We start from the raw sequence: 17,941 nt of genomic DNA, 5'->3' as shown, positions 1-17,941 counted from the left end.
TTCACTAGACAACTTAGCTTGTAGAAAAACCAGTGTTCAGCATTTAGATCCTAGCTCCCTGAAGATTAAATTCATGTCTGCTTAGCAACATCCTCTAATTCCAGACATAAATTCCTCAGTTACTCAAGTTCCCATTGGTAAAATCTGGTTGCCTTTTCTTCTTCTGGCACGTACATGAATATGCATATATGACATATTACCTGGTATGTCCAGGTAAGTCCAGGTGGTTCTGAGCTGTGTGGTGCATGGACCTGCGTGCAGTATTTGAACAACGTCCTTCCCACCTCAAGCCTGCTGGAGAGATTCAGCAGCATAGAACAGTCCTACACAATGTCCAACGTGCTCAACTGAGATGTCATCAGCCCTGGAGTGAGTTCATCTCAAGCTAGAAGAAAGCAGCAATGGAGCTGGGAAACTCCAGTTATTGTCTTTCACTCTCTGCATCATATCTCTTTACACTTTTATGTGTAAAAAAAAGACAAAATTGCTAGGATTTAAGGCAGTGTTTGATTTCTCTCCTAAAAATGACTATGAACCAGATTCTAACTTAAAAATTCTAGCCAGTCATTTTCATGGATCACGAAGGGTGGGCTTTTTTTGTTTACTTCCCATAATACACGAGTGGCAAAATTAATTATCTTTTTTTTTTTTTTCCCCTCCAATCTCTGAAGCACAGTTGAAGGAGGGTATGTAGACCGTTGCTGTGAATGAGGTGGTAGAGACAATGTTCGTTCCCTTTGGCTTGATCTCTTATTTTTAACTAACTGCATAATTCAATGTAGTAATTCTAGCATGCCTCAATATATCTTTGAAGAGGGCATTTATGTCACAAACTTAATCCAACATTTATTATTATTTATTGTGGCACCATTACAGATCTGTTATGCAAGACAGTTACAAAGATGAGTTAAACAAAGCCTCATCCTTGAGCATGAAATCCTACACCTTTAACCAGCCTAAGAGTATATTCCCATAGATTACTGTTTAGTTTAATGGCTTTGACCCAATATTTTAGGAAGTAATATAAATAAATATAAACCAGCTTGCAACCTAAAGTCACTCAGTGACACATTGTACTTCCTCAAAACTACTGAAAGTGCTTTTGGCATTACATGACAAGATATAAATTTTATATATGTCCTCCCTCCTCACTGCAGTTAAGAGTGATGACAGCACTCAAAGGATATTGTGAAATACAAACATCTGCATACTGGTAGTTGTTTTTTGGCTTTTGAATCTTACATTCAATTTTTAATTCACAGTTCTGCAAACTCAGCCTTCATCTCTAAATTTTAGCTGGTTTATTTGTCAAAATACTCTGTAAAGATCTGTGACAATAGTAATGGTAGCAGGAAACACCAGGAAATGTTTTCCTATTGTATTCGCTACTGTGGCTCCTTCTATGCATTTTTATGCTATTCTCCACAAGGCATGTAACCATACACACATTCCTCATCTGTTGCAATGGAAAAGAAAATTAACTACATACATGATTTTCAGCAGTAAAACAGGGTTACTTCAGCTTTCAGCAGTAATCCATTCTGCTTCATACTTTAGTGCATTGCACACTGACAGACGTTTATCAAAACCTCAGTCTAGTCATTACTTGAAACACAAATTCAGGCAATGTTTACACAGGTGCTTAACTTTCTCTTACACTACCAAAGATGTCTCTAAGTGTCTGGCATTCATGCTGAGCATGTCCAAGCTTAAACTCTGTTTCTTTACTGATACTGAGTCAGTATTCCTAACCGAGGTCCTGGCACTTAGGCTGTGTAGACGTAAAAAGGAACCTGAAATTCAGTTAGGATTAGAGATTAGGAAATCTCCCAATAAAAGTGCATTCAAATGGAGATAAAGCCAGGTGAATGGACTCGGTAAACAATTTTCCTGTCACCCATATCCTCACCTTCACTTTGAAAGATTTTCCTGTCTTGATGAATCTCAAAGGTCTGCCTAGTTTTAACTTCATAAGTTTGGATCACTACTTTCTTCTTGTCTATCTAAATAAAAATACCAAAAACTTAAATGTAAAAAAGGCTGTCTGCCTCCACAACCATCTCCCCACAAACAGATCAAAATTTATCAGAGAAATAAGATGCCCCTACACAGCCATGTAGATCCTCGTATGACCAAACAACAAAGGTGATTCTAGCCTTCCTAAAGGTGCTCTTCCTGCCTGAGACACAATGTGTTCTCATACACTTTGCCAGAATATGTAGCAATTGAAATACAAAATCTAACAACGAATAGTGGTAAAGATATACCTGAGGTCAATTTGGTCCACAAAGTGAAAAAATAGCTTGAAATTGGTTAGGAAAGACCAAGTATAATTGCCATGGGAACTTCTTCTTGTGTGTCAAGCCAGAGACTTCTCTGCTGGGCTCAGCCAAGCACTGAGGTTCACATGTTGATGAGGTACAAACCTGTTGCTGGCTCTTTCATGCCACAGCAATAACTCTTCTGTATGAAATAATTAGTATTTATATATCAAGCTTGACAACACGAAGAAATACTTATCAGGGAATACTCAAGTCAGTTTTGCATGTAGACACTATCCTTGCTAGTTGTAATCATTCGCCAGCATCCTAAGTTTGAGGACTACCTACTAATGGAATAATCATTTGCAGCATTCAAATAATTTATACTTAAATTTTTCATTTGATTACAAGATAACAATTTATAAGGTTTTTCATGTTAAACTATGTTAAAGAGACACAGGAATATGTTGGCTTTTGCATATTTTTCAATCTTCAAAATATGAACACTTCTCATAGTTACTTAAAATTGGATTAAATGCTTTGAAAACATGTACTCAAAAATATTCTGTCAAATATGAGTGGTATATTTACTTTTCTTTAGTTCAACCTGCCAGTTGCTAAACATTCAGATATACTTCTCAGAACTTCTTCCTATTTATTTTTTTTTTGCCAAAACTCAGTATACCGTAAGTATTTAAAAGCACTGGCAGAAATTAAAACACTTCCTAACTATAGACCTGAAAAATTTTGACATATGAAAGGGGAAAAAAAAAAAGGACTTTGATAATACTCAGGAGCTACAGGCATTGTATTTATTATCAAGTTCCAAAATCCAGTTAAAGCCTTTCTCAGCACTTTTTCTTGATTATTACAGCCTCATTGTGAACACCACCATTGTTTTCTAAGATGGCCTTTTCTTGTCACTACAAGTCCAAGATGTTTGCAGCTACTTGGCATTCTTGAGATCCACAGAACTTCTAAATGACCTAGAAGCTCTGCTAGGGCAGAGCTGAATGAACTGAAGCAGATGAACGAACAACCTGTATTCTTGTACAATTGTTTGCAATTCCCAGTTGCTTTTCTATCCACCGACTGATTATGTTACCATTGACCGTGAAACTAAACTCAGACATTTGTGTTCAGTACTTACTCTTGTGCTAAAATAAGGCCATTACTGGACTTTGCAAGATTTTCAGAAGGATAAACCTGCAAACTGTCAAAAGTATGATATTCAATAGAATAATTTTAGTTGTAAAAAAACCTGTAAATGTTGCTGATTTAGATAAACTCAAATGTCATAATCCAAGTATTTCAAGTATCATAATCCATTTTTCATCATGTATTTCATTTTACTATAATCCATGTTTTAAGTATTGTAATGCATTTTCTACAACTAAAGATAAACTAAAGATTACTAACCTTTTTTCCAAACTAAAAAGATAAAACTTGAGAATGAAAATCAAAACAATGCATGAAGTCTCAAAGTTTTCCTTTGAAGTTTAAAAGTGACCATTGCAAACAGGACTCCAAACAGAATTCTACGTGCTTTCTATATTTGTTTAAAAAAAAAAAAAGGTCAGCTATTCAAACCCTCAATTTCAGCATGACACAACAGCTACATTTTCTTCTCTCCCTCATTCACTTGATTCTAACCTTAGTCGTCTTACGTTGACCAGCTCTGTTAGGATGAATTCTTGCAGATGATATTTTTTTTTAGGAAATTCCAAGCCTTTATGGTAAAACGTCCCTCTCTCAGCACAATCCAAACCATCTTCACTTCTGTGAAACATGTTTCTCCACATCCTCATGCATAAGCCCATGCCTTCATGGCAGACATACAAATAGTCCTTACTGATGAAACTGATTTTCTCTGGAAAAAAAAGTTTTGTTTATCTTTGGCCGCCTTCTAAGTTCCTTTTTGAAAACTGACCTGAACACACATGGGCTACAGTTGTTTCTGAATCATAAAGGTAGATGCTCTTAGAGCCTTTGGCTACAGCTGAAAATTGGCTTTAGTAGCAACTGCATTGTTTTCACTATCCAAAAATCATTGTCAACTATATATATGACATGCAATTTACCACTCTATTATAAAACTGTCAGTATCATCCTCTACAGGTGTAACTCATAACTTTAAACTTTTATACAATACTTCTGGATCAAAATTAAATTTGGGGATTAGGCTTTGAGTAATCAGACAATAAAAACATGTTATTGTATAGTACACCTAATGCAAATAAAAAAATGGGAGGAGCTTTCACGCAAAAAGCATTGTTTTAGCTTCTAAGTTGGGGATGCTGCATAACACAGACAGGGAAATGCTACAGCAAATTCCATTTTTATATAAATGCCTTAATATCCACAGTCTACATACTGTAGGCAGGAATTGCATTTTCCCTTAATACAACATAACCATGTCTGTGGCAAAAAAGTAACAGCTGCTAAGCTGAATGTTGGGATAATTTGAGAGATGGAGAAGTAAAGAAAGGGCATGAAAGCGCCTCCATGGACAGCTGTAGGAAAAACAATGGACCTAGACCCCAGTTGGACTAAAGCATGTTCAGTTCTAAGACACCGTGGCCATGAGGAACTAATGAGTCCTAATTTTGTTTTCCAGAGCCTTGTAGAATTGGAGAAAAAAAGTATTCAAAAAAACCTCCACGGAGTGTTGAGAGAAAAAGTAATTTTTAGAGAAAAGTAATTCTTCACACAGGTAGATTTATTTAATCACAATGTCTTGTTTAGCATTTCTACCTCATACTTTTGTAGAGCTAGGCTCAAAATCTTCATCAGACTATTTTAGTTAGAACAATTGTCTGATAATCTTTTTATCTATTTATAAAATTGGCAGTAGCAAAATCTTCATGAGACCATACTTTGCTGTTCCCTCTCTCTACTTAACTTTGTGTATATGTATCATGGTAGTGTTTTAGAAGGTCCACCAAATGGTTAATTAACTGTGTGGCTTTTGGAAGATATAAAGTATTTAAAGTTTGGAATTAGGGGTGGCACTGTTTCTGTTCTGTGTTTCTGTTCAGAAAAAGAAGAAAAAGGTGTGAATCAACTCAAACCTTCTAAAATTACAATTCTATAAGGAAAGGCTAGAGTAGAGAATTACATTTGGTTTGGAATCATCAGCAGCACAGTAGATCAAGACATTGTTGAGCCCAAACTATAAAGCTTGGCTGGCTAAGTAGTTTTGCTATGAGGATATGCACTGTTGCTAAGGTAACTACAATGCTTTTAGGACTGAGATTCAGCCTCCACTTGCCACTGAACAGGACCATATGGATGAATCTGAGCTACAGAGTGATACTCTGGTACATCATACGATGTCATTGAAGAAAGCCTAGATAATATAATTAAGTTAATCTTGAAGACTCTATTGAGTCTTAAAGACTTTACTCTTCTCACTAGCAAGTGAGATGATTGAGAAGTTTGCTTCCGTGATATCATACCATTTAAAAATTAAGGTATAACAGACAGGTAACAGGTTGTACATGAAAAATTAGCACACCCTTGGTAATGTTAAAATTATCTTATGGAGGACTAACATTTCCTAATGCTAAAAGGGTCAGCCTTTCTTTATTACCCTAGTGCTAATTCGAAGTATCATGATCTTTATGGGTTTTTTTATGGTCTTGTTGACTTTTAATGTTGTGACTGCACCATTATTTCTAACTTCCCCCTCCTACTATGAATGCTGGAAACCTATTTTGCTTTAAAATGCCAATGATGTTGAAAAGAAGTGAGTGAGTGAGTGAGTGAGTCTCATACATGTTTGCATTAGAGTTCCCCATCTAGGAGACAATGGAGTCAACGAGCTTTTACACAAATCCATCCACAAAATTTCTCTACTAAGAACAACAAAACTAGAAACAAATTTAAAAAACTGTGGGTTTTTCTGCCTTTTAGTTTTAAGAAAGTCTGGATGTTTTAACAAAAGTTACTTGAATATTGTAATGCATTATGTGTCCTCTAATAGTTTGAGACCAAATAAAAATTGGTCTGAAATCAACAGGGAAGTCACTGTTTGTACTGAGACACGAGCTTTTCTCAGACAGAGGACATTTAGAATCCTAGAATCATAGAATTGTCTAGGTTGGAAGGGACTTTGAGTCCCTTCCCATTGAGTTCAACCATTAACCTAACACTGCCAAAACCACCACTAAACAATGTCCCCAAGCACCATGTCTACCTGTCTTTTAAATAGCTCCAGGGATGGTGACTCAACCATCTCCCTGGGCAGCCTACTCCAATGTCTGATAACCCCTTCTGTGAAGAAATTTTTCCCAAAACTGATCCCAAACCTCCCCGGTGCAACTTGAGGGCATTTCCTCCTGTCCCATTGCCCATCACTTACAATTCAATATTTCTGGTTGTGTTGGCTTTCCGAAGTACTGATGAGGACTTACATTCAGAAGGACCTACACAGTAGAGAGTGCACATCATCCACAGATGCACACTGGCCTCCAGCATAATACTGTCCAAGTGCACCCACCCTCCAAACCCCCACTGTTTTCTTCTATAATTATTTCTAGTGCCTTTCATGTCACGGTCTTTTATAGCATACTGAGAAGTCATCTTGCTCTTGATAATCAGGTTTCCAGGGAATTTCTCTAACAAACAAACACTTTGCTTTATTTTCTAGGAGTAACAGGATGTCAGAGGCTGTGGCACTCAAAATACCCTATGTGGGTTTGTGCATGCATTAACTACTTCCCTTGAAGAACATTGCCTAAGACAACATATGCCATTTGAATCCGATTTTAAAATTAGGATGAATCAGCGCTATGTTCTGAATGTAACATGCAGAATGCTGCAGGCTCAAGTCCAACAGTGAACTGGAGATATTTTTGGAAGTGTAATGCTCCAGAAATTGTTAAAGATCCACTTTTTATGTTACTTGTCTGAGCTTAAATTCATCTTTGAAAGTTGCAGTGCATTTTTATCTATTCTTTTACATAGTTGCTATTTATATTTGCTTTGACTACTGATAACTATAAATAGATAAAAATTATTAGACAATTGTTCTAACTCAGATTTTTTTTCTATTTAACTGTTAGCAGTGGAGTATATAGAAAAAAAATATCTATAAGATTTTTCTTTTGTACTCTCACAAGTGCATGACACAATACCTGACAGCAAGCCATTCAAGCTGAAGTTTAAATAATACTGAATTAGGTACTTCAAATGCCTTTGCCTTTATATGATCACTGAAACCTGTCAACTTTTCTCTGTTCACTAAGAACATTACCAATTTAGGTCAGGATGTCTTGGATTCAATAGACTAGTATGTTATGGTTGCTATTTTTATATGAAAAAAAAGCACTATGATATGATCGCTGAAAATCTGTGTGTATGTCAATGCCAAAGGACATTTACCACGGTCTTTCACTAGGGGAATGGCTCTCTGAGACAAAAGTATTAATGCATCAATTTTACTATGACTAAATAAGTCTGTTCTTTCTAGCTAGAAAGCAAAAATATTTGTGACAATAGGAAAATCTTACTCCTTCAAATGTTTATTTTTTCTTTCTTATCCTTTCCCATCTGTTCTTTTCTGAAAAAAAGGGATGAGGTTGGTGCAAGATTTGATTAAAAAAAGATATTTCTTTGTAAGAAAACAAAATGTTTCCTTGACAGCAGTTATAGTTACATGGTAGTATTATCTGTCTTTTGCAAAAGAAGATGATCTTGGATCCAACTTCTATTAAATTTGCCTTCCTTTGTATTACTAAGGAATGCAAGCAAGTAACTATAATTGCTGGCATTCTCAGGGTCAATGTGAATGCTTCCTAATCTGTAACAGCATCCTCTATGTACTTTGCTCACCTCAGAGAAAGCAAGTAAACCGTAAATGGAAAAAGCTCCTCAGGGACGCAAGCAAAAGAAAAGGAAAAAACTAGGTAAGAGCATGGGTTCTGCCAAAGGGTCTACTGGGTATGACAAGCACATCCCACAGACTACATATGAAGTTACCATAGCATTCATTCACCGTATGGCAAAGAATACAATGAAGAAATTGCTCTCCTATTACTAAGAAAGTAACGAGAAGGAGGGTGGGAAACCCACTTACGAGGCTTCAGAGAACGTGTGAATTGAAATTTCTTTTTTATATTAGAGAAAGTAGAAGAAATATTAAGAGATATTTCTAACATACCAAATATTTAGCAGTATCTCCAATACTTTCTACTTTAGAGAAAACAGAACTGTTAATTTACTTCATGGATGCCTGAATGATTATGTTTCTTAAATGCTCTAAGAAGACTGAACAAGAAAGTGTTGGCATTTTCAAACAGAAGTATATTGACACAACTTATACTCCGAAGTATCTCTCACATACAAATTAATGCATATCCATTTGCTATTGACAGACACTAGCCTCACACTGAGAACTTGACTGTAGAAAAAAAAAAAAGATTTTTAATCTGATTCTGTAGGGTTTCATAGAGGTTTCATAGTTTTTGCCACCTGCCTAGACTCTGTCTCCTTCAATCCATCTTCCTCAGGACAATCTTGTGTTCACAAATTAACATTCCTTAAGCATATGCATTCAGTTTACATTTTTTAACTATTAAGACTCAATGTGATTTTACCAAAAATGAAGCTAAGAATGGCACTGTAAATAACGCAAGCCCTCTTAATAAGGTAACCCTTATTACCTCTTAAGGTATGCATATCATAGTCCTTTTGAGAGCTAAGGAAAAGTGCAAAGTATTCTTCTTTGTACTTCCATTTCTTCAGAAATACGTCACATTTTAATTCCATTTCATAAGAAAGGCTATACCTGTCCAAACCAGAAGCTGCTACAAAATGGCCCTTCTGAGCAGATTTTTTCTGCCTTGTTCTCTCTTCATCATGACTCTAATGTCTTTAGTCAAACAGAACCTGGAGGAACATCTCAAAGAAAACACCTATTCTATAAATTTAGCCTGCACACACAGTCTGAAAGCTACAAACCAGGAAATATTTCTTTCTCATTCTCTTGGGTTTTTTTAACCTGTAATAGCTGATAATGCAGAAAAGGTTAAATGCATGACTAACGAGATCCCCTCATCCCTAGTCAAAGAACAAAGTATCTCTCATGAAATACCGTATACCGTTGGATGCTGGAGGTCATTGCAACAGTCAGGAATCACAATAGCTATGAATTCTACAATAATATAGAAAATAACCCCTTGTTGGTGAATTTGATTGAACTATTTTCGGTAATTGCAGAAGATCACAACATACAGGAAACTCAGAATACATACTAATTGAAATGTATCCTATTTGTTAAGTGAGGCAAAGTGGAAAATTTCTATGTGAAGTTTTCCAGTGAACTTCTACTGTCTTTAAAAGTCATTACATTTGCATGATAAGCTAGTTTGATTCTATTGTCTACTGTGCTTCAATTTAACTTGCCATAGCAAGTCTCTTTCGTTTACTGAATGATATTTTCCACTGCATAATGAAATCCATTTTGAAATAGAAAAGGTGAAGTGCTGCTAGTAAAGTCACTCTAGCATTTATCAAGAACATTAGTATTTTTTATTAGTAGTACCAAAATACTGTGAAGATTATTATTTCTTTCTGGTACAGACTGTATTGCATTACATTTGTCAATGTTTATTGCACAGGATTACAATATATTCCCTCCTTATCAAATGAAAATTTTGCGCGCAATGAGAAGAGCCTGAAAGATGCAGTAGTTCCATTCAACTGTAGATTTGCTCTGTATCTGATGAATTCTCTCCTTATAATTAAGTTGTCATAGCAATGCATTTTTAATAGTATTGATTCATATGCCAGTAATGTTCTGGAGACAGAGCTCTTTCTAGTTTTTTAGTATTCGGTTATGCTAAATTATAACTTTAGCAAATACAAAAGTACTGGTCTACTTGCACTATCAGAACATGTGATCAGAGTTAAATTAGGCCAAAGCATAACCTGGCACACACATCTAACAGAAAGCTGCATAAAACTTCGGGTGACTCATCTCAAGAAAGTAAAGGCAAATCCTACACCTGCTTTGTTTTAAATGTAAATTTTTAATTATTAAAAAACCCTAAATGATTGCACCTTACTAGTCAGAACGAAAAAGTTTGGGATTTTTTTTTTTTTTCCCAAAGGTGTTGCTTTCATATATTGGTACTTATATGGTACACCAGGCAGCTGTGGAGAATAAGGATTGATAACGGCAAATCACAGCACTTTGTTGACTCTGTTTTAGCATGTCTTCTTCTCGGTATTTTTAACAGATCAATTAAATTGCACGTATTTATAAAGTTTCAAAATAACAGGAAATCATCCTACAAGGACTAGGACTGTATGTCATTGCTGTTTCCAAGGCACTGATAACAAGTGTCAGCATGCATGAGTCTGTGAGAGCGAGACATGAATCATGAGCAATGAAAATTGCCTAATATTTCATTCCTTTTTTAATTCAGGATGTGAAGATTAATGTGCATTATTTTTTAGTATCAGGCAAAATGTAAGTGAATCAAAGAGAAATGAAGAAGAAAATGGTGTTAGCTTATTTTCTATGTCTGAGAAAGAAAAGGTGTAGAGGAAAGAGAGATTCTTTTTCTCACATCTCTCTAGAAAGGATGAGGCTTAAATTTTGAAGTGTTGGTTGAGAAGAGCATTACATAGCACACATCTTCTAAACACTCCTTCAACAGGCTGATGAAGGGGAAAGTATATTGTGAATGCAGTAACTGACCTAACTAATATGTCTTAATGAAGATGTGTATTGATTTGGTTATGAGGACTACTTAGCCTCTAAATATATAAATGTAAAATGGTAATTGTTTACTCTGAAGTTACTGACCTTCCCTGGACGATGTGAGAAACACATCTCTAAGTCAGTCTTTAGAAACTTGCAAGCAGGGGAAAGGTGTGCAAATACTATAAATTTTTCACACACTAAATGTGCCTGTTTCATATATATAGTCTAAGACTGAAAAATTAAACCTTTTTTTTTTTTTCTTCAGACTGAAGCACAGTGGAAATCTATCAATCAATGGCAAAGATAGTTACTAAGGGAACTGATGGAGGCAACAAGATACCAAATGGCTAAGCAAAACTTTAGCTTCCCTCTCATTTCCAGATATATGCATTTTTCCCTAGGATCAAAGGTAATTCTAAACTTTGAGTACCTAGGGAAAAAAGTGGAATACACAAGCTGAAGCTAACATACAAACTAAGATTTCCCAGAAAATAAACAAAGTAAGAAATATGAGAATATATGCATTAATAAGTGCATATATGCAATATATGCACCTTTACCCTTTATTTAGAATGGAATGTACTTTAGTTAATAAATAAATAAAGAAGAAAAATTTTCCTTAGCTGTTATAAGCTTCTATGAATCTCTAGCTGTTGCTGCTTTGTTCTTCAAAAAGTGTATCTTTAAAATGAATAGAAATTGCAAGTTTAATGAAGGGGTCAGCAATCTATAATGTAGTCTCAGACAAGTTCGACAACTGGGTCCTTCTAATAAGGGCCCATCACCAGAGCAGTGCAGAAGATGCTGAACATGGCTGGGGTTATTAATTTCACACCACCACCGTTTCTTCTGCTAAGCCTCAGGTGTAGTGGGAGGCAGAGACGGTCAGCATTTGGCCTGCATGTACAGGCATAATCTTCAGGTGGTTATGGTTTTACACAATTGCAAAGCACCTGTAGTCAACCTAGTTAACTATCTGGGGGACACAGATCAAGAACAACACAAGTCTTTCCTGGTCTAAAAGATCATTTGAAGTACACAGAAAGAGACAACTGTTTCCTGATGGCATTTTTTTAAAGAATGCCCTGATTTTTCTTAGATAAGGAATATCGCCTCTTCAAGACTATCCTTAAGAATGTTAACTATACGCTTCTGAAGTTTTCTGTGAATTAAATGCTATTTCCTGACTACAGTCATTGGCAAGGTGCAACTAAAATATTAGAGATCCTACAGTCATTTCTGCATACTGGAAAACGTGTGTGCTCATGGAGGAATGTGATACTTAGGCCACAAAGCATGTTGGACATGGAATACATGTAGAGTTAGGAATGGTGATCAGTCTACACTCAGACCCTGAAGACTTACAGGCTTGTAACTGATAATAGTTGCACGCTGAGGTTAAGTGAAACTTGCAAAATTTTCCAGCTCTCTAGTCTGTCTTTAAAGAACATGGACTCATTCACTTTCTCGGATGTTATCCTAAGTATAGGGAATGAACTGTTGCTATAGGATACTTCTAACTTCTTTGCTGCTAGGCAAAATTCTGCAATGTGTTAAATTAAATATTTGAAATAATTGCTTCTCCAGGAAAAAAAAAAAACAAAAACAATGCGTTATATTTCTGCTTTACTTGTGTTCATTTTTGCATACTAAATGTCACTTACTAGTAGCTGAAACAGTGACTGTGGGTGGGCACTGAGATTAGCTGTAAAGAGCTAGCTGTGGTGGGAGGCTAGGAGGCAATAATACTCTAGAGCAGTAGTACAATGCACTTTGAACTTATCAGTTGCTTCATATAGAGCTCCTGAGATATCAGAAGAGAACCCAACCATGCTCATTTTTCCACATGAGTACCCACAGCAATGCGGATAGCATCAGGTGTGTACAGCTGTAATGCAAGCATATTTGTCTCTATACAACAATAACACATGGGAGAGAGATAAACAGGGGTAAAGCTTTAGCTGACTGCAACAAATATCTTTACAAATATGATTGCATTGTCTACATGGAAAAGGCATTTTTGAAGATCTGAGACTGGACAAGTAAGAAAAAGAAGGTGTTGAGCACTGCCAGGGGACTGCTGTGGGTTTGGGGTGAAAAGGACCTTAAGGATCATCTAGTTCCAACCCCCCTGCGATGGGCAGGGACACCTTCCATTAGACCAGGTTACTCAAAGCCCCATCCAGCCTGGCCTTAGACACTTCCAGGGATGGGGCATCCACAGCTTCTCTGGGCAACCTGTTCCAGTGTCTCACCACCCTCACAGTGAAAAATTTCTTCCTGATATCTAATCAAAATCTGCCCTCTTTCAGTTTAAAACTGTTACCCCTTGTCCTGTTGCTAGGCTCCCTGATAAAGAGTCCCTCTCCACCTTTTCTGTAGCCCCCCCTATAAGTACTGGACGGCTGCTGTAAGGTCTCCCCAGAGCCTTCTCTTCTCCAGGATGAACAACACAGCTCTCTCAGCCTGTCCTCATAGGACAGGTGCTCCAGCCCTCTGATCATCTTCGTGGCCCTCCTCTGGACTCCCTACAACAGGTCCATTTTGTCCTTATGTTTGGGCCCCAGAGCTGGATGCAGACATCCAGGTGAAGTCTCATGAGAACGGAGTAGAGGGGGAGCATCACCTCCCTCGACCTGCTGGCCACACTTCTTTTGATGCAGCCCAGGATACAGTTAGCTTTCTGGGCTGTGAGCACACATTTCTGGCTCATGTTGAGCTTCTCATCCACCAGTAACCTCAAGTCCTCCTCGGGGCTGCTCTCAATCCAGTTTCTGCCCAGCCTGTATTTGTGCTTTACCTACTGTCACACTGCAATGTAGACTGACAAGGCAGTATAGCAAAAACCCTTCTATACAAATCACAATCTACAGTGTTGTCCCTCAAGTAAATACACTGGACTAGTCCCTCATCTTTGCTCCCATTCATTTCCCATTAAACTTCCCTTCAGTGTACAACAAAACTGACCCTTTCCTCGGACAAGGGGTACTTCATCTTGCAAAGGTGTATGTTTGAGAAAAACAGATTCTCTGCCTGCCTGGAGCTCTGCCTACTTCTCTCCTCATCATGATGTGGCATGATTTAACCCAAACTCAGATACAAAATGGTACTAGGTATCCACAACTTCCTATTGCCTGGTTCTTCCTTATGATTATTTATCAAATGCAAGATATATAGGCAAAGTAGTGGTAAATAAATGTTATATGTATTATTTTCCCTTTTCCTAGTTTAAAGTCCAAGACAGGTAGAGAGTCAACCTAAAGATGACCAAGAAGACAAAGTTTCCAACTCATTTTAAGTTTGCACATCAACTATTAAGCAAGTCCTTTTGCAAGGTACTTAAAATGGTACACCAAGTCTTGTCTTGGATCATCTTATTGAAGCTGTAATACAAGTCATCACTTTGAGTGTCAACTGAGAGTAGACAAATGTGTGTTTCACTTCATTCAGCACAGAGGTTTTTATAGAAAGGGAAACAGGCTTGGTTAATGTGGAAGTTGCTACCAGAAACAGCAAGCTGTTAGTTAAAAAGGAGCAAATCAGTGGGAAATGCTTTTTTCCTTGGCTTACAAAGTGGAATTCTATTGTTCATAGAAAGCATGAAAAGAGACCCTTTAATACTGTATTCATTTATGGGATAATTGTGACTTTGACTCAGTGATGCTCCTATTTGTTGCTATTCCAATAATAAAAATGGCCAGGCTGACATCATACTTGTGCTGTTACTCAGCAAGACATCCTATTACCTGTGCATTTTTAGGAAGATGTAACACTTAACCTTGACTACTTCATCCTGTAACACAGACTCTCTCTCAGGCAATTTTTTATAAAAAAGTTTCAGATACCATAGATCTCAGTATTGTACCAATACGTAATATTAATGCATAGCAACAAAGTAATGTCAAACAGTAAAATGGTGAATAGGTGCATTCTAGCAAAAAGAAAAGTGAAAAAGAAGGAAAAAGGGTAGATATTTTAAACAATTTCTTTGTTACTATAGCCCAAGGCTTCTTCCTGATTCTTTTTAAGCTGCAATAAAAATTATACGAAATATTTAAAATGTGAACAGGCAAGTTTACTTACTGTTTCTGGGATGCCAGCGCACTGCATTTAAATATGCATTACAGTAGTGGAAGAGAAATTCATGCTTGGATCGGGTAACTTTTCCTTGAAGTAAGGGCATCAGATCATGTCCATCAATAATTCTGAGTAAGATATCATTTCAAAGTCAGAACAATAACACAAACCTCACTTTACTGAGACGATATTATAACTCTGCATTTCTTCTACTTAAAAAAAAATATTCTGAATGGCCACCTCCAGTTGGTCAATTCAGAGAAAAACCTTTAGGTGCTCTTCCCTTTGATTTTTACATAATTTAAGGAAACATTAATTTTACGTTTTGCCATTAGGAATGGTTGTATCCTAAATACATTTTTACCTTTTCTCTCTTTTTTTTTTTTTTTCTGAGAAAGTGACCAGACATTTGTGAATAAATTGTTACAACACAGTCCTCCAGGTATATCTGCTCAAGCTGTTTGGGATCACCATTCTGCGTAGGACTCTTCAGAAAGGATGGGCAGGAAACCATCCTAGAATTCCTAAAGCTATGTTGTCCAATAACTCTGCTTTCTGGGTGCATCCCTGGCTGTGGGGGTCTGTTGATTTAGAGTCTTTCCCACTTTCAGTTTGTTGTGTTTTCTGCCTGAGTAATGCACTGGTCTCACCCCTGTTGATGGGGAAACGGGTGTCTCCAGTAATATATCTCCAGTACCCTCGCATTCGCACAACTACTGGTTTCAGGGGGATATCACAGAAATAACAGAATGATCGGGGTTAGAAGGGACCTCTGGAGATCATCTAGACCAACCCCCCTGCCAGAGCAGGGTCACCTAGAGCAGGCTGCACAGGAACGCGTCCAGGTGGGTTTGGAATGTCTCCAGAGACGGAGACTCCACCACCTCTCTGGGTCGCCTGTTCCAGTGCTCTGCCACCCTCAAAGTAAAGAAGTTCCTCCTCATGTTTAGGTGGAACTTCCTATGTTCAAATTTATGCCCGTTACCTCTTGTCCTGTTGCCGGGCACCACTGAAAAAAGCCTGGCCCCATCCTCCTGACACCCACCCTCTAAGTATTTATAAGTGTTGATAAGGTCCCCCCCTCAGCCGTCTTTTTTCCAGACTAAAAAGACCCAAATCCCTCAGACTTTCTTCATAAGAGAGGTGTTCACATGCCCTAATCATCTTGGTAGCCCTTTGCTGCACCCTCTCCAGCAGTTCCCTGTCCCTCTTGAACTGGGGAGCCCGGAACTGGACACAGCACTCCAGATGTGGCCTCACCAGGGCAGAGTAGAGGGGGAGGATGACCTCCCTCGACCTGCTGGCCACACTCTTCTTGATGCACCCCAGGATGCCATTGGCCTTCTTGGCCACAAGGGCACATTGCTGGCTATATGAGACTTCTTTCTGATAACTTATTTTTCTTCTTTAAGGAAGTACCACCTCCTTTCTATTTTAACCTGCTGCCTCACAGTGACTGAATTCTAATTGTAGTCCTTCCTCTTATTTCTCAGGAAGAATTCAGTGGAGTGATAGGAATTCAACAGATGGATCAAAAATGCTTCAAGCTAGTCCGTGACGTACCATCAAGCAGTAATTATGGTATCTAGTCTACACAGAAGAATCAGAGTGGAACAACTTGCAAGTGGAAGTTTATTGGGATTTCTATCAGAGAGATCAAAATAAAACATTGGTGCTTAGTTTTCACTCAAGCAATATGAAAACAAAGTGCATAAGAACTGCTCACTTTAAGAACAATCTGAACAGCTCAGGTTCAACAGAGTTACTGCTTGTAGGGGATCTCTCGGGACCAGCCTGACTAATTTTTCATGTCTTACACATGCCCTGCCCTGCCATTTCCTTCAAGCACTCAATGAATCATCATTAGCAGAGTGTCTCTGCTCACCACTGGTTTTTCCCACGTGGATTCTGGATGCTTTGTGCTCAAAAGCTGTTTGTGTATGGTAGATGTGTTCAAAGCATATGCATATCAGCAGGTTTCTCCACTTATTGGATGGCAACAGAGTGTAGGTGGAGACACCTTGCTGCTGAGACTGCTTATCTGCTGAGCAAGACAAAGCACAGGTATGTAGGAGTGTCAGTAAAGCATCTTATGAATTTTCAAAGTCCAGTGGGTTTTCTTATCAGGCTGCAAAACTCTGTCAGAGATTATTTGTACCCACTTGGTAAAAAACCTGTGAGAAAAGCCTACCTGGCATTTTGAAGTGTTTTCTTATACTAAGCAGGCCGAGGTTGAGCTCGTAAAGTTTAAAATAATTTACCCTTGCAGTTCCTTTTTCTACCACACTCACTCATGCAGAACAGAGCCTTTTTCGATAAATTCATTTTTTCTTTTACTAAATAATTCGAGGCCAATAGTTCAATTTGACATGATGCTGTTCTTGGTGGTATTCTCTTATTTTCTTGTTCCTTGGTGCTTGTTCTGCAAGTTAAGCTGTATTTACATACAACATTTCTGTAAAATATATCAGTATGTCAATATGAAAAGAGACAAAATACTATTGTAAGTAATGACAAAAAGGTGCTTTTAAAATCTAGTTTTTTCTTTCCCTTCTCACTTGTAACTTGATAGACATCAGCAGAACGTATAAAACACTCATGAGACTTTCTCTAAAACAAAGATAACTACATAACATACCTGTCAGAGGGTAACTGTGCCTCGGCAAGTTTGACTATGGTAGGAAATATATCCATGTTACTTGTTGGCTCATCCATATCGGCGCCAGCCTGTATCACTCCAGGCCAACGGAGAAGCCCTGGCACACGAATACCTCCTTCCCAGTTCATTGATTTTCCACCTGAAAAATGGAAGTTTTGTTTGCTAAGAAATCAATTCCTTCTTAGAAAAATACCCCCCCACAAGATTCGATTTCCAAATATTAAACATTCT

General features: G+C 37.6%; 1 protein-coding gene across 15 annotated transcripts in view; it reads right to left on the bottom strand.

The window, feature by feature from the left end:
• STS (steroid sulfatase) overlaps positions 1-17,941 on the bottom strand; it is a 119,751-nt gene that overhangs the window by 15,904 nt on the left and 85,906 nt on the right. For all 15 annotated transcript variants that reach the window (XM_054205752.1, XM_054205764.1, XM_054205774.1 and 12 more), the window contains 2 exons: positions 17,690-17,849; positions 15,058-15,179 (listed from right to left, as the gene is read on the bottom strand). In XM_054205752.1, the coding sequence (XP_054061727.1) occupies positions 15,058-15,179; positions 17,690-17,849 (282 nt within the window). The remainder of the gene's footprint in view (positions 1-15,057; positions 15,180-17,689; positions 17,850-17,941) is intronic.

Source organism: Rissa tridactyla, chromosome 1 (assembly GCF_028500815.1).
Source record: "Rissa tridactyla isolate bRisTri1 chromosome 1, bRisTri1.patW.cur.20221130, whole genome shotgun sequence".
Lineage (NCBI taxonomy): Eukaryota > Metazoa > Chordata > Aves > Charadriiformes > Laridae > Rissa > Rissa tridactyla.
This window is presented reverse-complemented; position numbering and strand designations above follow the sequence as displayed.